At 45.5% G+C, this 23119-nt stretch overlaps 1 protein-coding gene across 4 annotated transcripts in view; it reads right to left on the bottom strand.

Annotated features, from left to right (window-relative positions):
• Positions 1–965, bottom strand: part of CSNK2A2 (casein kinase 2 alpha 2) — a 35274-nt gene extending 34309 nt beyond the window's left edge. Inside the window, exon 1 of one of the 4 annotated variants that reach the window (XM_019979451.2) lies at positions 507–958. In XM_019979451.2, the coding sequence (XP_019835010.2) occupies positions 507–610 (104 nt within the window). In that variant the 5' untranslated portion in view covers positions 611–958. Of the gene's footprint in view, positions 1–506 lie in introns of all 4 variants that reach the window. The other 3 variants (XM_019979450.2, XM_070770667.1, XM_070770668.1) reach the window with 3 other exon arrangements.
• Positions 966–23119: the final 22154 nt, after the last annotated feature.

Raw genomic sequence — 23119 nt, forward strand, 5'->3', positions numbered from 1 at the left:
ACAGCATCCATCCTGGAGGCTCACAGGTGGCCCTCTGCCCACAACACCTGCCTTATTACTTCACTCCCGCAAAGTAGACAGCGCCCGCTTTGAGAATCTGGACGTCTTTAAAAAATTTCCTCCCACCCAGCCTCATTTCAAAAACCTCAAAAAGGCAGAGAATTTTAATAGCTCAAGAGGACAGCTGCTGACTTCCCACCCCAACAGAAACCCCAACGCGTGAGAAGGAAGGGCTGCTCCTTCACTTCCACCAGGCTCTGGTCCCTGGATCCCTACACTTGTCAGTAAGAGAGCACTCCCCGGGGTGAGAGGGGTGCGCACGGCTGAGAGGAAGGGACGAGAAGCGGGGAGAGAATATGGTGGGGAGGGTCTGCTTCCCACTCCAGAGCCGGAGGCGCGGGCGCAGCAGGGAGACAGATCGCAGGGGGCGAGTGCGGTTTGCGGCGGGGGGCGGCCGGGTGGGGGTGGGGGTGCGAGGGCCCGGAGGGGGGCTGCGGCGGCTTTACCCCCAGCTCGGGACGTGAGCTTCATAGTCCCAGTACTCGCGGCTCCTCAGGCTGTTCACCTCCGCGTAGACCCGGGCCCTGCTGCCCGCGGCCGGGCCGGGCATGGCGGGCGGGACCGGGGGGCGCCGCGGGGCGCCGAGGGTGGCGGCGCGGCGAGGGGCGCGGGGCGACGGGCAGAGGAGGCGGCGGGCAGCGGGCCGCCGGAGGAGGAGGAGGAGGAGCGCGGCCGCGGGCGGCCGCGCCAGGCCGGGCCCGCGGGGGCGGGCGGGTTGGGGGGCGCAGGGGGCGCCGGCCGAGCCGGCCCGGCCCTGGAGCGGCCGGCGGGGCGGCGGGGCGGGCAGCGCTCGCGCTCCGCGGCGGCCTCCGCTCGGCTCGCGGCTCCGAGGCGGCGGCGCTGTCGGCGGCACCAGCAGCGGCAGCCGCCGGCCGGGAAAGGGGCAGCGACGGCGGCGGCGGCGAAGAAGGAGGAGGAGGAGGAGGAAACCCGGAAAAGGGGCCGCGCTCACCAGGAGCGGCCGCCGCCCGGCCCGGGTCCGCCCAGGCTCACAGCGCCCCCTGCAGCGCGGGGGGACCCGCCCGGCGGCCCGGCCCCGCCCCGGCCCCGCCCCTCAAGGCCCACTTCCAAATCTCCCCATCCTGGGTCTGGCACGCCGCGCTCACCGCAGGGTCGACCCCACCTGCAGGCTGCGGCCCTAGAGCCTTATGCCTCGTATACCGTTTTAGGCCTCCCCTAGAGACCCCTGCCCCAGACGCTCTGGCCTCCAGTCATCCAGAGTTTACCCACCCCAACCTCCCGGACGGACCTGTTGTGACCTTTTTGTCACCCAAACTGTTCCCATCAAGTCCCTTCCTACTGACTTGCTCTTAGCTCTCAGAACCGCTCAGTCGTAAGAGTTCCCCTTCCTTCCCAGAGACACGCCGTCTTCCACTCAGTGGACCTTGACCTGTCACCCATAGACCCTTGAACCTCAAGACTTGCCCTTCTCTCTCATCTAGCGCCTTCCTCATAAAACCCTTCTCATACACTGTCCCCAAAATTTCCTTCCAGAACCTTCCCTAAGACCCCTCTGTATGTTCACATCGGACACTTGGTTAAGCTGGAGTCAGCCAGGTTGCTGGCTGTAAAGCTCCTATTTTTCCCTCCATAATTAATAAGCGATACTTTGAGATCATGTAAATACTGTGGTTTTGTTTGGGACCACAGCAGGAGAGGAATTGTGAGAGTTCTGCCTGTAGGGTTGGGCTGGGGGTTGGCATGGACTGAGGGTGGCCAACCAAACCTTGGCCTATTTTATTATGTTGCTTTCTAGCCCTGAACATTCTTCTCTCTTTGATCTTCTGGGCCTTTCTTTTGTCTTACTTTCCCATTCCACATGTTTTTTTTTTAATCAACACAACTTCCTCGCACAGCCCAGTTTGCTCTGATTCTAATCTTTTTTTCATATTCTATTCTCTAGATGAGACTATGTTTCCTCTTTTTTTTGATATAGTTAAGAGCACAGACAGTGGAGTCAGATCCATCCCAGGTTTGAATCCCAGCCCTGCTACTTACAAGCTCTGTGACCTTGGGCGAACAACTTAACCTCTCTGTGCTGTAGATTTTACAGCATAAAAACTGTAATGGCACCTACTTCATAGGGCTATGGGGAAAATTAGACAAGTTAAACCGTGTAAAAGGGGCTTCCTTGGTTGCTCAGTGGTAAAGAATACTCCTGCCAATGCGAGAGACATGGGTTCGATCCCTGAGTCGGGAAGATTCCCCAGGAGAAAGAAATGGCAACCCACTTCAGTATTCTTGCCTGGGAAATCCCATAGATAGAGGACCCTGATTGGCTACAGTCTACGGAGTCACAAAAGAATCGGATATGACTTAGCAACTCAACAACAACAAAGCATGTAAAACTCTTAAAATCTGAGTGTCTAGCACATGCTACATGCTCAATATTATTAGGATCAGATCAGGACCTTCTCCTGTGACTTTTCCCTCCTGGAGATCACCATGCACCCCTCTTTCAGTTCTTTCTAGCCTCCCAGCTTGGCAGGGTCACCTCCACCCCCTCTACTCCCATCTTCCTGTGCTTGACTCCTTTTTCCTCTTCAAGTCTCAGGTTTCAGTTCATTTTAAATGTTGGAGTTGATACTGCTTTATCTCAGCATCCACCCACATTTTTCAGAAAACTGTGTATTTTGTAGCTAGTTTCCTAGGACATTGTCCTCTTTAAAAACAGCTTGAGAACAAAGACTGAGTAGATACTTAGAGCTGGCTCACCCAGCATTTGCCAGAGCTCAAGGTTTTCATTGAATACAGTGTTGCTGCTGCTGCTGCTGCTAAGTCGCTTCAGTCGTGTCCGACTCTGTGCGACCCCATAGACGGCAGCCCACCAGGCTCCCCGGTCCCTGGGATTCTCCAGGCAAGAGTGCTAGAGTGAGTTGCCATTTCCTTCTCCAAAGCATGAAAGTGAAAAGTGAAAGTGAAGGCGCTCAGTTGTGTCTGACTCTTAGCGACCCCATGGACTGCAGCCCCCCAGGCTCCTCAGTCCATGGGATTTTCCAGGCAAGAGTACTAGAGTGGGTTGCCATTGCCTTCTCCGAATACAGTGTTACCCTACTGTATTCATTGAAAACAAAGCGTGCATTAATTACAAAGGGGATCGTGGAGATCATCACTCTAATCATGAATCAAACTTAAATCATCGATAAGGGACCAACTGACTCTCTGATATGAGGCACCAAGAAGGGACACAACATTTGCCCCAAAACTTTAACTTGAATCCAAACTGGGGAGCATTCTGCAAAACAGCACCTGCACTCTTCAAGAAGGTCACTGTCACAAGAGAAAACAAGAAAACAAAACTCCGGAATTATGGGCTCTCGATCAAAGGCGCCTGAGAGAGATAACTAAATGAAGTGTATCATCCTAGATTAAATCCTGGATTTAAAAAAAAGATAGGAAAGGCAGGGGGAGGGAGAAAGAGAAGGAAAAAGAATACAGCTAAAAGGTCAGTACTTACTGGGACGACTGGGGAAATTTGAATATAGGATGTAAATTACATAAAGTATTGTGTCCATGTTAAATTTTGTGAGTGTGAGGATTGCCTTGTTAAGGCGGGTGACTCTCCTCCTGATCTTAGGAGTTACAAGCCAAGTGTTTAGGGATGTGGTAACATAACTTCTGCAATTTACTCTCAGATGATTCTCCAGAAAAACATGGGTTCCTGAGTGCACACGCATACATAGGGAGAGGAGAGAGAATAGGAGAACATGTTGACCATATGTTGACAATTAAAGAGTGTGATTGAAGATTACATGAGTTTGTGATTTTTTGGTACTTTGAAAAATTTCAAAATAAAAGCTGGAAGAAAATGAAGTATTTATGGGTTAAGTGGGCTTTGGAATTTAATTGCCAAACCTGCCAGCCTCTGTTACAGAAGAAGACACAATCGTTCTCAGATTCTTAGTGTAGCCCTAGGGTTTCTTTCTGACAAGTCCCTGTGAACTAGTCCAGACAGAGGTTTTTGATCCTGAGCCTTTGGCTGAATTGCCTAGGTTTTCGGAAACCTGACGCTGTATGCAAATTTGTGCAGCAATGTGTGTGTTTGTGTGTGTATGCGTTTGGGTGTGTGTGCATTCTTTCCTTAGCATCCATAGAATTCTCAAAGGAAGCCATGACCCAAAAATGGTTCCAAGCTACAGGTCTAACTACTAGGTCCAACCCCAGCTGTGGCCCCATTCCTCACCTCCACCCTCGCCCACCTCTGGCCCCACCTACCGTCTCTGCACCTGCCTTTCAACCCTCACCGCCTAATGCACACCCATTTCACGTAACCTGCTCCCACACCTGCGGGATGTCTGAAGACTCACCCACACAACAGTCTGGTGCAACATGCCCTTGGATTTGGCTGACACTTCGCTAACTCAGCTCTGAAACCTGCAGTCAGCCCTCCCACGGCCAAATGGAATATGCATTTGTGGTTTCTTGTAGGTAGGTTGGGCACCCAGTGGACTTGGTAGAGAGACCCATCTCCTCTCTTTCCTGCTGGTTTGCTGTGCAGCGTGCTTGGTGTCAAATAAGATGGGCAACTGGAGATGGTACCAGTGCAGCTCTTACTGAAGGAATAAGACTCACTTGGGTATGGAGAAGGACAGGCTAGTGTCTTTGCAAGGGTGGCCAACAGGGAAAGGACATTCCATGAACCTGAATTGACTTCCCCTAATTACTCTGTGTGTGGGGGCTTGGGGATGAGTCTAATTCAGGGTTACACAAGGGAGAATGAAAGAGAGCATCTTGAATCAACAAGCCCAAGAATTTTGTACCAGCATCTGTGCCCCTAAATTCTATCCAATACTAAAAACTAACCCCCAACCCTCGAAATTTAAAAACCATCATAGGAACACTTTCTGTCTTCACAAAGCTTATTTCCAAAATATTTGAGAGGTTTACAGGCATTTATGCTATATTGCGGGCTTCCCTAGTAGTTCAGAGGTTAAAGTGTCTGCCTGCAATGCAGAAGACCCTGGTTGGATCCCTGGGTTGGGAAGATCCCCTGGAGAAGGAAATGGCAACCCACTCTAGTATTCTTGCCTAGAGAATCCCATGGACGGAGGAGCCTGGTGGGCTACAGTCCACGGGGTCACAGAGAGTCGGACACGACTGAGCGACTTCACTTTCACTATGCTATATTGCTGGTTCTAAGAACCTAGCCCAGAAAATGATGAAAATTATGAGCAGAGAATTATTAATAGTATTGAAATTTTGTGTGTTCAACATCATTGAATCCTGCAAAAACTGCCAGGCTAAAAACTGACAGGACTGTATGGTATGTGAATGATATTACAAGAAAACTGTTTAAAAATCCAGTGAGATCGGAGCTATTGTAAGGATCTCTTTTTTTGCAGTTGTGGAAACCATAACTCCAATGACATGGATAATTGAAGCAGAGCCTGGATTTGACCTCTGGTCTTTCTAATCACCAAGTCCATTTCTTTAACTCATTTAAAATTCAATATATGTCCCCAAAGACCTAAAGGTGTTTATCATGAAAATCATCATCTTTACGGACTTTCTCGGTGGTCCAGGGGTTGCTGCTGCTGCTAAGTCGCTTCAGTCATGTCCGACTCTGTGTGACCCTATAGACGGCAGCCCACCAGGCTCCCCCTTCCCTGGGATTCTCCAAGAAAGAACACCGGAGTGGGTTGCCATTTCCTTCTCCAATGCAGTCGTGTCCAACTCCTTGAGACCCCATGGACTGCAGCCCACCAGGCTCCTCCGTCCATGGGACTTTCCAGGCAAGAGTACTGGAGTGGGGTGCCATCAGTCCAGGGGTTAAGACTCCATATTTCCAAAGGAGTGGGTACAGGTTTGATCCCTGGTTGGGGAGCTAAAATCTCACATGCCTTGGGTCCAAAAAACCAAAACATAAAACAGGAGCAATATTGTAACAAATCCAATAGACATTTTAAAAAATGTTGTGTGTATGGTAGTCACTCAGTTGTGTCCAACTCTTTGGGACCCTACGGACTGTAGACCACCAGGCTTCTCTGTACAGGGACTTCTCCAGGCAAGAATACTGGAGTGGATTGCCATTCCCTTCTCCAGAGGAACTTCCCCACCCAGAGATCGAAATGTGGTCTCCTGCATTTCAGGCCGATTCTTTACCATTTAAGCTACAGTAAAGTACTAAACTAGAATGAAGGTGAGTGTAGTGTTAGTCACTTAGTCGTGTCTGACTCTTGGTGATCCAATGAATTGTAGCCCTCCAGGCTTCTCTGTCTATGGGATTCTCCAATCAAGAATACTGAAGTGAATTGTCATTCCCTTCTCCAGAGGATCTTCCTGACCCAGGGATCAAACCCAGGTCTCCTGCATTGCAAGCAGATTCTTTACCGGTTGAACTTCAGGGAAGTACCATTTAAAAAATGGCCCATGTTTAAAAAGAAAACCTTAAAGAGAATTATCATCTTTAAAGTCATGAAAATGTAGACCAGCCTACAGATCCCAACTGGGGCAACCGATTAAATAAACAGTGGTGTGTCCCTACAGTAAAATATAGGCATCATTAGAAATTACGATTATCAGGGATTTTTAGTGATGACAAAAATTTTATTATATAAAGTTTTTTAAAACTTACACAAGTAATTGTGATAGCAGAAAAATACCACCATCCCTGCCTTGTTCCCCAAAGAGATCTACTTTCTAATCTCTGTGACCTGTGAACATGTGACTATGTTACTTTACACGGAGAAAGTCTTTGCAGATGCAATTAAAGGACTCTGAGATGGGGAGATTATCCAGGATTAGCCAGGTGGGCTTAATGTAATCACAAGTGTCCTGATAAATGAAAAAGAGAAGCAGGAGAGTCAGTCAGGTAGATGTGAAGAGGGAAGCAGAGGTCAGGATGATGGAATTGCTGGCTTGAAAGGTGGAGCGGTCCACGAGGCAATGATTGCAGTCAGCCTACAGACTGGAAAAGGCAAGGAAATGGATGCTTACCTAGCACCTCCAGAAGAAAGGCAGCCTTGATTTTAGTTCAATGACCCCCATTTCAAACTTCTGACCTCTTGAACTATAATAGACCTGTGTTGTTTTAAGCCACCAGGTTTGTGGTAATTTGTTGTAACAGCAACAAGATGCTCATAACTCAACAAGAAACTCTACAAGAAACAGTAGAATATAGTTACTAAATATTCCTCAAGAAACTCATTCAGCAAAGTCAAAAGTGAACAGTGTCTTCTTTCTCTTCCACACTCCCACAGTTTGATGTGTTTCCTTCTAGGCCTTTTTATCTTCAGTTCAATTCAGTCACTCAGTCGTGTCCAACTCTTTGCGATCCCATGAACTGCAGCACGCCAGGCCTCCCTGTCCATCACCAACTCCCGGAGTTCACTCAAACTCATGTCCATCGAGTTGGTGATGCCATCCAGCCATTTCATCCTCTGTCGTCCCCTTCTCCTCCTGACCCCAATCCCTTCCAGCATCAGAGTCTTTTCCAATGAGTCAACTCTCGCATGAGGTGGCCAAAGTACTGGAGTTTCAGCTTTAGCATCAGTCCTTCCAATGAACACCCAGGACTGATCTCCTTTAGGATGGACTGGTTGGATTTCCTTGCAGTCCAGGGGACTCTCAAGAGTCTTCTCCAACACCACAGTTCAAAAGCATCAATTCTTCTGCGCTCAGCTTTCTTCACAGTCCAACTCTCACATCCATACATGACCACTGGAAAAACCATAGCCTTGACTAGACGGACCTTTGTTAACAAAGTAATGTCTCTGCTTTTGAATATGCTATCTAGGTTGGTCATAACTTTCTTTCCAAGAAGTAAATGTCTTTTAATTTCATGGCTGCAGTCACCATCTGCAGTGATTTTGGAGCCCCCCAAAATAAAGTCTGACACTGTTTCCACTGTTTCCCCATTTATTTGCCATGAAGTGATGGGACCAGATGCCATGATCTTAGTTTTCTGAATGTTGAGCTTTAAGCCAACTTTTTCACTCTCCTCTTTCACTTTCATCAAGAGGCTTCTGAGTTCCTCTTCACTTTCTGCCATATAAGGGTGGTGTCATCTGCATATCTGAGGTTACTGATATTTCTCCGGGCAACCTTGATTCCAACTTGTGCTTCTTCCAGCCTAGCATTACTCATAATGTACTCTGCATATAAGTTAAATAAGCAGGGTGACAATATACAGCCTTGACGTACTCCCTTTCCTATTTGGAACCAGTCTGTTGTTCCATGGAACATGGAATATAGCATATGCTTTTCTGCTTTGCTTTGCACCAAAGTGTATGTACATATTTTGCAGGTAAATTCCCAGTCTTGTAACAACTGTGTAGAAAAGGGACTGCAAGGAGATACATTAAGTTCCTTTGAGTCTTGTAATCATTTATTTATATAATTGAAGAAATAACTAATGTTTAGTGGCTGTTGGCTTACCTTGGCCTTTCTCCCAATGCGTATGGGTTAATGGGAGCTTTTCACCAGTTGGGAGGTTGTAATGAGGTGGGAAGGCTTCCTGGTGGCTTAGACAGTAAAAAATCATGCCTGTGATGCAGGAAATGCAAGAGACAAGGGTTCCATCCCTGGGTCGGGAAGATCCCCCGGAGAAAGGAATGGCAACCCACTCCAGTATTCTTGTCTGGGAAGTCCCATGGACAAAGTAGCTTGGCAGGTTGCAGCTCATAGGGTTGCAAAGAGTGAGACCCTGACTGACTGACTTAACATGCATGCACGGGCTGAACTCTGGTAATAGCCACCACATCCCCTGGCAAGACCACTGTACTTCACAAACATTTATCCTCATCTGGGCAAACCAACTGCTCTTCCAAATTGTCCAGAATTACCATCAACTCCCACCTCTCATCCATCACCAAGTCCAGCTGGCAGCTCACTTCCACCATCCTGTCTTGATTTAAGGCTGAATCATTTCCTCCTTAGCTTTTCTGTGGGTCCTTTTCTGCAGCCATTTCTTGGTTGTCAGGCTTACCATGTACTAACCAGTGTGTGTGTGTGTGTGTGTGTGTGTGTGTAGGAGGGTCCTTAACCTGGGTCAGTGTGCTAGAATTCAGTGGGTTCAGAACCTTGGGTAAAAAAAATTACATCTTTATTCACTAACATCTAAATGAAATTTAGCATTGCCTTCCGTTATGGATGAAGTAAGAAAAACAAAAGTAAAAACAAACAAAGCACGGTAGTATTAGTGGTCCCTGCGAGTTTGTCGCCTGTGGAAATCCCAGATATGTGTTTGTTACTTTACAGTTGGTCTTATTTCAAATGAGAAAAGTTTGCTCTCCAGAAGGACCAGCTGTTCTGAATGTTGGAGGCAGAAGGATCTGGTGGAATCCTCCTGACTTTGGACTTTTCCCCTTGGATTCCAGTCCCTACTCTGCCACCATGACGCCTCTGTTTAGAAGACTCTGAACCTGAGATTTGATACTTTTTATTTCCCCTAATAGATTCTAGGGGATATACCCCGAGGAATAAGAAACACACACACACACATAAACCAATAAAGGAGCAACTAAACGAACACGTGATGTACTTGCAAGCTTTACTTTTTGTTTTAGAAAGGACATCATTTTCCGGATGCTTGAGGAAGCCTTCCTCTGTTTGACTGGACAATGACACGGAAAGCCCAAATGCTAGTATTGGGCTGACCCTGTGAATGGAGGGGCTGCCACCTCTGCCGCTCACAAGAGCACAACGTACAACAGAGGTTCCTGCGGCTGGACTTCCAGCCCCAAAAAGCGCAATCCAGGCCCAAGAGGAAAATCACAACTCCACACCCCTAACTGGGGACCAATCTGTTCACTGAAAAAGTGGAAGAGGAGACCCAGACCACAGGGAGAGAGACAGGAGGGAGAAGGTGGCCCTGGTGGCAAGCACAGCAGACACCTGTGGCATTGCTGGAACCATCGTGGAGTCAGGCAGGGACTCACCCTAATTAGCTCAAGAATTGGTTACTTCTGCCAACACCATAATCCTTAGACCCTCGTCCTAATTTTCCATTTCCCCACTAATATCCTTTAGGGCAAAAGGATCTCCTCCAGGACCCCATGTGGCATTTCAGTTCAGTTCAGTCACTCAGTCATGTCTGACTTTTTGTGACCCCATGGACTCTAGTGTGCCAGGCCTCCCTGTTCATCCTCAACTCCCAGAGTTTACTCAAACTCATGTCCATTGAATCAGTGATGCCATCCAACCATCTCATCTTGTGTCGTCCCCTTCTCTCGCCTTCAATATTTCCCAGCATCAGGGTCTTTTCAAATGAATCAGCTCATTTTTTCAAGTTGAGACATAAAGGACATATACTGAGTCTTGATAACATCCATTGCCATACAGTAACTATTGTCATGGTTCTTTAATCTCTCTCAGTTGAGGACAGTTCCTCAATTTCTTCTAGAAAATTATAGGCCAGTACTTTTGTAGCTTGATCTTCACTTGGGGGTTATCTGATATTTATTCATGATTTGATTCAGATCGTGTAGGCTTGACAGAAATATTACAGAAATAATGCCACGTTCTTGTAGCACCCAATCGGGTGACGTATCATTTCTATTGTCCTGTTTGCTGTTGCTGTTCAGTCGTTAAATCATGTCCAATTCTTTTGCTACCCCATGAACTATAGCCCATCAGGCTCCTCTGTCCATGGGATTTCCCAAGCAAGAATGCTGGAGTGGGTTGCCATTTCCTTCTCCAGGGGATATTCCTGATCCGGGATTGAACCTGAATCTCTGCATTGTGAGGCGGTTCTTTACCACTGAGCCACCAGAGAAGCCTATCGTCCCCTTAACCTGAGGTACTAACTTCAATCACTTGCTTATCATGGTGTGTGTGCTCAGTTGCTAAGTTGTGTCCAACTCTTTGCAATCCCATGGACTATAGCCTGCCAGACTCCTCTGTCCATGGAATTTTTCAGGCAGGAATACTAGAGTGGGTTGTCATTTCCTTCTCCAGAAGATCTTCCCAACCCAGAGATCAAAACAGAGTCTTCTGAGTCTTCTGAATTGGAAAGCGGATTCTTTACCACTGAGCCAACTGGGAAGCGATTATCATGGTAGTGTCTGCCAAATTTCTCCACTATAAAGTCACTCTTTTTACCTTTTTAAGGGATACATATTCTATAGGGAAGTGTTTTGAAAACTGTAATTATCCTGGTCCTCATCAGACTTCCCATTTGTTTCTTTATATTGATATGAAGGAAATGGCAACCCACACCAGTATTCTTACCTGGAGAATCCCATGGACTGTAGACTCTCAGGCTTCTCTGTCCATGGGGTCACAAGAGTTGGACACGACTTAGTTTCTAAACCACCACCATTGGTATGAATTCATAATCCATAGATTTCTGTTTTATGTATGAGTTATAATCAATTCTTGTCATTAGTTATTTTGGTGTTAAGACTGTCCCTTATTTGGCTAGTAGGAGTTCCTTCAAGCTGGTGCCTGTATCCTTTTGGAGTTCCATCATCCTTTGAGCACTTTCTTATTTTTTGACACCAAAAAAAAAAAAAAAAAAAATGTTCCAAGTGCATCTTGTACTTTCCCCGTCCCAGGCCAGGACACCTGGAATTTCTCCAAGGTGTCCTGATTCTTTTTAGTGGAGAAGAGTATTTAGAAACCAAGATCTGGGTGCAATGTATGCTCATTCTTTTTGGAATGAGCCTTCTCGGGTGGACTGAACTATATAATATATATATTCTATATATATGTAAAATGTGTGTGTGTGAGTGAGTACGTACATGAGTGCACTCACATCCACACACCTTCTATATTTATTTCTCTCTATATCTGTGTATATTGGAAACCATGAGTTAGGACTCCCTGCCTCCATTGCAGGGGGCATGGGTTGGATTCCTGGTCAGGGAAACTGAGATCCAGAAAGCATAAAACAAACAAACAAAAAGAATAAAGTAGAACATTTGTATGCAAAGTGCTTAGCACAATGTGGATTTCTCCATATCTCCAATTCCAATCTAACACCATAGAATTCATCCTAGTTTTCCCCCTTCTCCATTCGTAACCCTCTTTTTCTGACAGCGGGCAACTTGGTATATGCAGGCCATTTTAGATGGAGGAGGGAGTGGTAAGAAAGGTCTCTCGGAGGAGGCAACATTTACGCTGAGACACGAAGATGCTGGGAGTGTTGTAGGCAGAACGCTGTAGTCCTTGATGTGAGCAGAAGCCCACGGGTGTGTCTGAGGAGCAGCTGGAGTGCTGTAGGTGAGTCAGTAAGCAGATGACATCCGCCGGGTAAGAGGGCCTAGTTCAGGTAGCAGCACCCTGTGTGGTGAAGACTTCGATTTTTATAGTAACTGAGATAGGAAGCCACTGGAGCATTCTGCATGCAGGAGAGGAATCTTTTAAAAAGTGTTGCTGTGACTGAAAATATGGAAGCCGGGAGCCCAGTGGGAGACTCCTGCAATAAACCAATGGGTGAGCTACGGGGCTAGGAAGGTGGTGAGGAAAGGTCAGATTCCAGAATCATTTTTCAGGGGGAGCCAACGGAATCTGTAATAAATTAGATGTAGCATGTGGGGTGTGAGAGATCGGTGGTGGCATATGGTGCTCCATAAGTGCTTGTTAGGAAATGAATCAGTAGGAACCTCTCTTGGTGGTCCAGTGGTTAGGACTCCCTGCCTCCACTGCAGGGGGCATGGGTTGGATTCCTGGTCAGGGCAATTGAGATCCCGAAAGCATAAAACAAACAAAAAAAAGAATAAAGTAGAACATTTGTGTGCAAAGCGCTTAGCACAACGTGGAACATATAATAAACTAATCGTGATCACATGTTTTAATCAGTTGATGAATGGAGGTGAAAACTTACGCAGGAGGCTTCTTATTCCAACTCTGGCCCCATCCTAGCCTCCAGCAACCTTACCCCTTGAGCAGAGCTCAACCTTTCAACCTGTCCCTCCCCACCCTTCCCAGTGAGTCAAAACTCCCACTTCCTCTGAGCCATGTCTCTGCAGGATGTGGGTGAGCATCTGATAAACTAATAATTCACAGTAAGGTATTGATATGTAGCGAGATGCCTACTCCTCCCAGAAGCATTCACATTTTCTAAAAGGTGGCAATTTATTTACTAAACACTGGGTAAGGCTGGAGTCTCTGACAGCGTAGCAGGGTGTTGAAGGAGGTCATTTTGTTCTGGCCAGTACTCAAAGGACAGCTTATAGAGGTCTGGGGTTTCCTTGAAGGGGTCCAGCCCAGGGCCAGCCTGCATTCCTCCCCTCTTTTGCCTCCCACAACAACCTGGGTATTTCCCGCCTCCATTTACCACAAGAACCACTTGGCTAGAAGACCACGAGTTCTAAGTGCTTTCCCCAAGATGGTCAGGGCTTGGTTTAGCTGCCCTGGCCCTTCGGGAGCCCCCATCTGTGGGATGGCTCAGCAGGGTGGTCTTCACTCATCAGGCTCCTCTCCCCAAGAGAGACTTAAACCTTGAGGTCACTGGGCTGAAGTCCTGACTGTTTGCAAAATTGGTTTCTGAGCAAGGCTGGTTTAAGAGGCCAGACCACAAAAGCACAATGAGATACCATTTCAGACCCATTGGTGAAACTATGAATAATCAGAGTTCAATCCATTACACCTGTAACTTGCCTTCACCAATCAAGGTAATTTGTTGCTACAAAATCCCTTGCATGTCATTCAAGTTGCACGTAGCCCAGGCCCAGACAATAAGATTTTTGCTGAGTTGTTTCCCAGGAACTTGGAGTCAGCTGTGTTTAGTTAGAGCTGAGCAGGTTAAGACTGGGTGGGACTGTTAGGGGAAGCACACTGATTGAAACCACCCACCCTGGCCAGGCACCATAGTAACCATTTGCATGAGTTGTTTTAGGACAGGAGGTCCTGGTAAGGAACATGGAACTGATAAGCCTCCACCAACGGGAAAAGTTTGGGAAAGATCAAAAGGAGACACCACGTGTCCGACCACCTCCCAGAATCCTTCTCTCTGGCATCCATCTTGGCTGAACAAGGAGTGCACCACCAGCAAGGACTCTGAGTCAGAATGACTGGCTAAAGACAACCCAGAAACTAATCCCATCACCGTAAAACCCAAGACTGCAAGCCATGTGACAGAGCTGTTCTCCTGGGTTCCCTTACCCTACTGCTCTCCACTGGGGTGCCCTTTCCCAATAAAATCTCTTGCTTTGTCAGCACATGTGTCTCCTCAGACAAGTCATTTCCGACTGTTAGACAAGAGCCCAGTTTTGGGCCCTGGAAGGGGTTCCCCTTCCTGCAACAGGACTGCTGATCCTCCAACTGAGCATGCGCGAGTTTCTGCTCAGTGACCTTTTGATGTAAGATGGCTGAAAACTTCACCCTTAGATCATGTTAAGTGCCTCCATTTTTTTCCTTTTTATTTATTTTTTTCTTTTCCATTATGGTTTATTACAGAATATTGAATATAGTTTCTTGGGGTATACAATAGGATCTTGTTGTTTATGCATTCTAAACATAATTGTTTGCATCTGCTCATCCCAAACTCCCAATCCAAGCCTGCTCGTACCCTCTAAACACCTCTATCTTTGAACATGCATCCCACGAAGAAGCATGTAGCTCAGATAGATCTGCATGGAACACCGATTACCTCACCTTTTCCCTTCCTCTTTTCCCTGTTCCTAAGACCAACCTGCTTCTTTATCCCATAAATATCCCAAGCCCGTCTCTGGTGAGGAGGCAGATTTGACACTTGTTCTCCCATCTTCTTGCTTGGCTACCTCATAAATAAACCCTTTCTTTGTGGTAAAACTCGGTATCTCAGTGTTTGGCTTATTGCACGCTGGGCAGATGAACCTGCCTAGGTAATACCGCTGCTGCTACTGCTGCTAAGTCGCTTCAGTCGTGTCCGACTCTGTGCGACCCCATAGACAGAAGCCCACCAGGCTCCCTGGTCCCTGGGATTCTCCAGGCAAGTACACTGGAGTGGGTTACCATTTCCTTCTCCAATGCGTCAAAGTGAAAAATGAAAGGCAAGTCGCTTAGTCGTGTCCGACTCTTAGCGACCCCATGGACTGCAGCCTACCAGGCTCCGCCATCCATGGGATTTTCCAGGCAAGAGTACTGAAGTGGGGTGCCATTGCCTTCTCCCAGCTAGGTAATACTAGGATGGCTTTAATCAAAAAGACTGGTAATAACAAGTGTTGACAAGGATGTGGAGAAATTAGAACTCTCCTACACTGCTGGTGGGAATGTAAAGTGGTGTAGCCGCTTGGGAAAACAGCTTGGAAGCTCCTAAAAATGTCAGGTATAAAGTTACCATATGTCCCAGAAATCATACCTCCAGGCATATGCCCAAGAGATTAGGAAACATGTGTCCACAAAAAAACTTGTAATTAAATTTTATGGCAGCATTTTTCATAAAATCCAAAAAATGGAAACAATTCATGTTCATCAACAGATTAAAATGTGATCTATCTCTCCAATGGAATACAATTTGGCAATGAAAAGGAATGAAGCTCTGACACAGGGTGTGACATTGATAGACCTTGGAAATACAATGCCAAATTAAAGAAACCAGATACAAAAAAACTCACAGGTCGTATGATTCCATTTACAGAAAATGTCCAGAATAGGCAACTACATAGAGATAGAATGTAGATGACCGTGTGCCAGGAGCTGGGAGGCATGGGGAGTGATTGCTAATAGGTATAGGGTTTCTTTGTGGGGTGATAAAAATGTTTTAAAACAATGCACAATTCTGTGAATAAACCAAAAAACATAGAATTGTGCACTTTTTAAATTTTTATGGCCATACCATTTTTGGGGGTTGTAGAATCTTAGTTCCCTGACTGGAGATTAAAACTGTGCCCTCTGCAGTGGAAACATGGAGTCTTAACCACTGGACCAGGAGGGAAGACCCTGGAATTGTACACTTTAAATAAGTATAATAAGTAAGCTATATCTCAGTAAAGCAGTTTTATATATGTATATTTATCTCTTCCTTTTTTATTTTTTATATTATGAAAGTGCACATTTACAGAAGACTTAGAAAATACAGAACAAAGTTTAGTTCCACTATATATTACAATTATTTTTTAAAGTAGATAAATTAAGAGTTTTAGTTGGAGTTTCAATATTGAACTCTCAACAAGTAATGGAATGAATATATAGAATCGTAGAAGGATATGCTGCTACTTCGAAGTTGCTCCAGTCGTGTCTGACTCTGTGTGACCCCATAGACGGCAGCCCACTGTCCCTGGGATTCTCCATGCAGGAACACTGGAGAGGGTTGCCATTTCCTTCTCCAATGCATGAAAGTGAAAAGTGAAAGTGAAGTTGCTCAGTCGTGTCTGACTCTTAGCGACCCCATGGACTGCAGCCCACCAGGCTCCTCCGTCCATGGGATTTGCCAGGCAAGAGTACTGGAGTGGGTTAGGGTTATAGTAGACCTTAAAAGCATCATGAACCAAGTCAACATAATTAAGATCTATACAATTTTCACACAATAGGCTACAAATTCTATTCAAGCTCCTATAGATCATAGACTAGGAGACACTGAAACATATCCAGGGACATAAAACAAGGGGCAACAATTTCATGGTCTAAAGGCATTGGAATCATACAGAGTCTCTTCTTGTATAACTGTGGAATTATGTTAGAAATCAATGTCCAAAGATATTTGAAAATAGCATCTCTATACATTTTTAATGCAAGTAAGAAAGGAAGAAGGAATTCCCTGGCAGTTCAGTGGTTAGGACTCTGCGCTTTTCGCTAGCAGGGTCCAGCTTCCATCCTTGATCAGAGAAAACTAAGATCCCACAAGTCCCACAGGATAGCCTAAAAAACAAAAAAAATGAGCATATTAAATCAAAGTATAGGATGACATGTTAAAGAAAAAGAAAGGAAGAAGAAAGAGAGAGAGAGGGAAAGAAAGGAAGGAGTGAGCCATATTGACTAGGAAATCTTGCCATATACAGCAGTTCATTGGAAATACCCAGGTCCCTGGGGACTGGTCTTACCTCTCTAGAATGTGGATGACTAGGAGGAAGATGAGAGATTCCAAGGGGACCAAAGAATCCATGGCCACTTTCCCTTAGGGAAATACTGTGCAGGGTTTGCTTGGGGAACCAGGGTAACGAATAGGGATATTAAGAAAAATTACCCCAAACTCGGAAATCGAGCAAAAGGAGGACTGCATCTCCTTTCAGCTCATGCGGGAGCATTATCTAACCAACCACCTCTGAACTATTTCACTATCTGGAAGATGTAAGTTTGTTCACCTTAAACTTTCCTGTTGCTTGGATCCCACGTTCTATAAAGTTGTTTGTTAACTTGAAGAATTCGGTAGAGATGCAAATAATTTTTGCCTGGTAGAAAAGATAACCCCAAAGGTCACAGTTTTATTGCCCTGTAGAATAGTGATTAATGTTGTCTCTAAGCAGTAAACTGATTTTAGCATGTCTTTTCTGATGGACTAGATAACCCCTTTTAGTCTGATTCCTCTTTGAACCATCTTTCCCCATGCTGCTGTTTCCCTCACTAACAAATTCAACATATCTTGCGTGCAGCTCATTTGTATGAGTCGTGTTTTGAATGTTCTTAAAGTTATACTTTAACAGGGAACAGAGGTCATTTTCTGTATTTAAAAAAATGATATGGACATGTGGTCACCTTAATCAGTATAAACCCATCAGAACTTGAATAGTAAGGAGTAGCTCTCTGGATGTAGGAGCAGAGAGTGATGGCAAAGCACTTTTAAAAAATTATTTATTAATATTTGGCTGTGCTGGTCTTAATTGCAGCACATGAGATCTAGTTCCCTGACCAGGAGAAGGGCGCAAGGAAAACCACCAAAATTATGTTATCAGTGTATCTGAGGGAGCCTGAAAGGAAAATTTTAATTTTCTTTCCTGGGCTTTTCAGTATCTTTCCACTTCCAGTCATAAATATGTATTACATTTGAAAGTTTCTCAAAGTTATTTAAAAGAAAACCCGCACATAAACTTAATAGAAAAAAATCTGGGAATAAATGAAGAGAAATTCACCCTTTATCTGGGCACCCAGGAGAATGGCAGGCTGAGAATATACAGACTTTCTCCTTGAAAAAACTCCAATACTTTGGGCACCTGATGTGAAGAGCCTGATGCTGGGAAAGATTTAAGGCAGGAGGAGAAGGGGGCAACAGTGGGCAAGATGGTTGGATGGCATCGCCGACTCAGTGGTCATGAGTTTAAGCAAACTCCGGCAGACGGTGAAGGACAAGGAAGCCTGGCCTGCTGCAGTCCATGGGGTTGCAAACAGTTGGACAGGACTGAGCGACTGAACAACAACCTCAAAAATCATAAATAATTGGTTTTACCAGAAACAAAGGAAGCAGAAACAGCTAAGTGGGTCACTCGTTGCTAAGAGAACTTCAGGTCGGTTTTGAGCTGAGGGTGATTTTGCCCCAGGGAACATTAGGCAAAGTGTGGAGACATTTCTGCTTGTCATAACTGGGGGTGGTGGGGGGAGGGTGGTGTGTGTGTGTGGAGAAATGCTACTGGCACCCAGTGGGCAGGGGCCAAGGATGCTGTGACATATCCTCCAACTCACAGACCTGCCCACAACTAAGAATTCTCTGATTACAACTGGAATTGTGCCCAAGTTGAGAAATCCTGGTTTTTAATAAAAAACCCGGGGGAGAAAAAAACAAACAAACAGGATCTGGGGACTTCTCTGGTGGTCGAGTGGTTAAGAATCTGCCTACCAATTCAGGGGATGCAGGTTTAATCCCTGGTCCAGGAGGATCCCACACGCCACGGATCAACTAAGCCTGTGCACCACAACTACTGAGCCCACCCACTCTAGAGTCCACACTCCGCAGCAAGAGAAGCCACTGCAATGAGAAGCCCTCATACCGAAACTGGAGAGTAGTCCCTGCTCTGCGCAACTAGAGAAAACCCACATTCAGCAACAAAGACCCAGCACAGCTCCCCCCCGCCAAAAAAAACTCCCCGGGTGCAGTTAGAGTTGAGAACCATTGTTTGGCAAGAAAAAATACTTTCACAGTCAGAGTAAACAGAGTACTGACTTAACCAGAAAATTGTCATGTAACTATATGGGAAGGACAAGGAGAGGGGAGGCAAGTAGGTACGTAGGGTGCATATAAAGCAAGAAATCTGCATCTACTACCATAGGAAGGCAGCAGGTCATATTGATAAATCAGGAAATAGAACATAAGCATCTTGTTTATAAATATGCAGTTAAACACCAGAAAAACAGCTGGAAGAGGAGTAAGTCATTTTCTCAGAAGCGCAGGACTCTGGAACAGTGGGTTTGTGGAGGTGTGAGGGCAGTGGGGTAGGGAATGCTTACTGACTTTTGCTATAAGGTGGCACTAGTGGTAAAGAGTCCGCCTGCCAATGCAGGGGGAGACACAAGAGACATGGGTTTGATCCTCAGGTTGGGAAGATCCTCTGGAGGCGGAAACTGTTGCCCACTCCAGTATTCTTGCCTGAAAAATTCCGTGGACAGAGGAGCCTGGTGGGCTACAGTCCCTGGAGTCACAAAGAGTCGGACATGACTGAGCATAGTGCAGATAAACATTGTTTCGTGGTTCAGCCGCTAAGTCGTGACTGACTCTGCAATCCCATGGCCTGGAAATCCCAGGCTTCCCTGTCCTTCACTATCTCCCGGAGTTTGCTCACTCACGTGCATTGAGTTGGTAATGCCATCCAATCCTCTCATCCTTTGTTATTTAATTTTTAATATCATTAACATGCATGAATCTGATCAAAATTTTTAAAAATAACTTTTATAAAGGGACAGAAGAAAAAATTGGGAGCCACCCAAGTATCCATGTATAAGAAGAGGCTGAATGAATTGTGATATAGCATTGAATGGACTACAAGAACGAGATAGCTGGGTAGGTCCTGACACGGCTGGATCTTTAAGACTCAGCATGACTGTGACTAGCAAAGACTAAGTATGATATGCCAGCATTTACGTAAAACACACGCACACAAAATAGAGCTATGTATTTCCCATGAGAATAGAAATACGTACAAATAAAAGCACAAAGAGAAAAGTAGGGAAGAATACACTTGGAAGAGGTCACAGGCATAACACCTGGGCCATGCAGAGTGGACTCAGACGGGGGATACAATTCAAGGCAGATTTTGTTCTGTTTCTTCTTTTTTTCTCAAAGAAGGTAAAATTTTGTGTTACTTGTAAAATTAAATTTTAAAAGTTGAATAGACATTAAGAGAATAAGAAAATAAGCCATAGGTTGGGAGAAAATATTTACAAAAGACACATCTGATAAAGCAATGTTATCCAAAATTTATAGAGATTCATATCTACTGCAGCATTATTTACAATAGCCAAGACATGGAAACAATCTAAGTATCCATCAACAGACTAATGGATAAAGAAAATGTGATACATATATGTATATGTGTGTATATATGTATATACATACATATATGTATATGTATGTATATACATATATAGAGTGTGTCCAACTCTTTGTGACCCCTTGGACTGTAGCCCACCAGGCTCCTCTGTCCATGGGATTCTCCAGGCAAGAATACTGCAGTGGGTTGTCATTGCCTTCTCCACATGTATGTATATATATACATATGAATACTATTTTATTCTTGTTCAAAAAACCCCACAAAATATACAAAGAACTCTTAACACTCTCCATAAGAAATCAAACAATGTAATTGAAAAAATGGGCCAGGGCTTCCCTGGTGGCTCAGTGGTAAAGAATCCACCTGCCAATGCAGGTGGCTCAGTGGTAAAGAATCCACCTGCCAATGCAGGGTTCCACTTCTGCTCCGAGAAGATCCCACATGCTGTGGGGCAACTAAGGCCATTCGCCACAATTATTGAGCCTATGTTCTAGAGCCTGGGAGTTGAAACTACTGAAGCCCATGTGCCCTAGAACCTGTGCTCTCCAACGAGAGAAGCCACCCTAATGAAAAGCATGCGAACTGCAACTAGAGAGTAGCCCCCGCTTGTCACAACTGGAGAAAAGCCTGTACGGCAACAAAAACCCAGCAGAGCCAAAAATAAGTAAGTAGATAAAACTATAAAAAGAAAAATGGGCCAAAGACCTTAACAGGCATCTCACCAGAGAAGACATACAGATGACAAACAAACTTATGAAAAGATACTCTACACAGTATGTCATCAGAGAAATGCAAATTAAAACCCTGAGCTATCATTCCACACCTGTTGGAATGGCCCACATCTGGAACACTGACAACATCAAGTGTTGGAGACAATGTGGGGTAACAGGAACCTCTCATTCACTGCTGATGGGATTGCAATTGTATTTGGAATACAATTGAGCGGTCTCTTACAAAACAAAACATTCTCTTACATATGATTCAGCAAGCACACTCCAAAACCTGCACACAGATGTTTATAGCAGCCTTATTCATTACTGCCAAAACATAGATGCAACCCAGCTGTCCTTCAGTGGGTGAATGGTGAAATAAACTGTGGTACATCCAAACAATGGAATGTTCAGTTCAGTTCAGTCGCTCAGTCGTGTCTGACTCTCCAAGACCCCATGAATCGAAGCACACCAGGCCTCCCTGTCCATCACCAACTCCCCAAGTTCACTCAAACTCACGTCCATCGAGTCAGTGATGCCATCCAGCCACCTCATCCTCTAGCGTCCCCTTCTCCTCCTGCTCCCAATCCCTTCCAGCATCAGAGTCTTTTCCAATGAGTCAACTCATTGCATGAGGTAGCCAAAGTACTGGAGTTTCAGCGTTAGCATCATTCCTTCCAAGGAAATCCCAGGGCTGATGTTCAGGATGGACTGGTTGGATCTCCTTGCAGTCCAAGGGACTCTCAAGAGTCTTCTCCAACACCACAGTTCAAAAGCATCAATTCTTCGGCACTCAGCTTTCTTCACAGTCCAACTCTCACATCCATACATGACCACTGGAAAAACCATAGCCTTGACTAGATGGACCTTTGTTGGCAAAGTAATGTCTCTGCTTTTCAATATGTTATCTAGGTTGGTCATAACTTTTCTTCCAAGGAGTAAGCGTCTTTTAATTTCATGGCTGCAGTCACCATCTGCAGTGATTTTGGAGCCCCCAAAAATAAAGTCTGACACTGTTTCCACTGTTTCCCCATCTATTTCCCACGAAGTGATGGGACCTGATGCCATGATCTTCGTTTTCTGAATGTTGAGTTTTAAGCCAACTTTTTCACTCTCCTCTCTCACCTTCATCAAGATGGAATGTTATTCGGTGTTAAAAACCTTGAGCAATCTAGGCATGAAACTACATGAAAGAACTTTCGATGAATATTACTAAGTGAAAGAAACCCATCTGAAAGGGCTACATACTATAGGATTCTACCTGTAAGACGTTCTGGAAGAGGCAAAACCATGCAGATGGTAAAGAGAGTGGTTACCAGGGATTGGAAAGAAGGGTGAATAGGCAGAGTACAGAGGACTTTAAAATTTTTATTTGTTTATTTTTAAATATTTATTTATCCATTTGACTGGGCCGGTTCCCAGTCAAGGCAGGCAGGTATCTTTGATCTTCATTGCAGCCTGTGGGATCTTTACTTGTGCCCTGTGGAATCTAGTTCTCTGACCAGGGATCCTACTCCAGCCTCCTGCATTGGGAGTGCAGAGTCTTAGCCACTAGACCAGCAAGGAAGTCCTCAACACTGTAAATTTTTTAAATGTTGTAATGAATAAAATTGCATTTGTATTATATATAGCATCTGGAATGTCCCACACCAAGCTGTTACTAGTGGTTTCCTTTGGAGCCTTGCTTGAGAAGGAGGGCAGAGAGGGAGAGAAAACTTCCTCTTTTTCCTCTTTGTCATTCAATAATAATAGTTTGACTGTGATCATCTGAATGGCTTCTGAGTAGAATGGGGTTCTGGGGTCCTGGTAGTCCTGGCTGGCCTGTGTCTCTGGCTTTTGACACTGAAGGGCGTTGAGGGTTCCAGCTTGGCCAGGGTGGGGCGGGCTCCAGGGGGATCTGGTAGAACCAGCTGTGATGTCAGATGGGCATGTTGACAGAGTGACTCACTGTTCAGGACGGGTAGAGGTGACTCCCTCCTCTCCTGGCCTGCAAGCCGCCCCTGGGGCTGCAGCCTACAGAGTGCCCTGTTTCAGCCATCCTAAAGGAGGAGTCCTTTACAAATCAATAGA

The sequence above is a fragment of the Bos indicus genome, chromosome 18 (genome assembly GCF_029378745.1).
Source record: "Bos indicus isolate NIAB-ARS_2022 breed Sahiwal x Tharparkar chromosome 18, NIAB-ARS_B.indTharparkar_mat_pri_1.0, whole genome shotgun sequence".
Taxonomy (NCBI): domain Eukaryota; kingdom Metazoa; phylum Chordata; class Mammalia; order Artiodactyla; family Bovidae; genus Bos; species Bos indicus.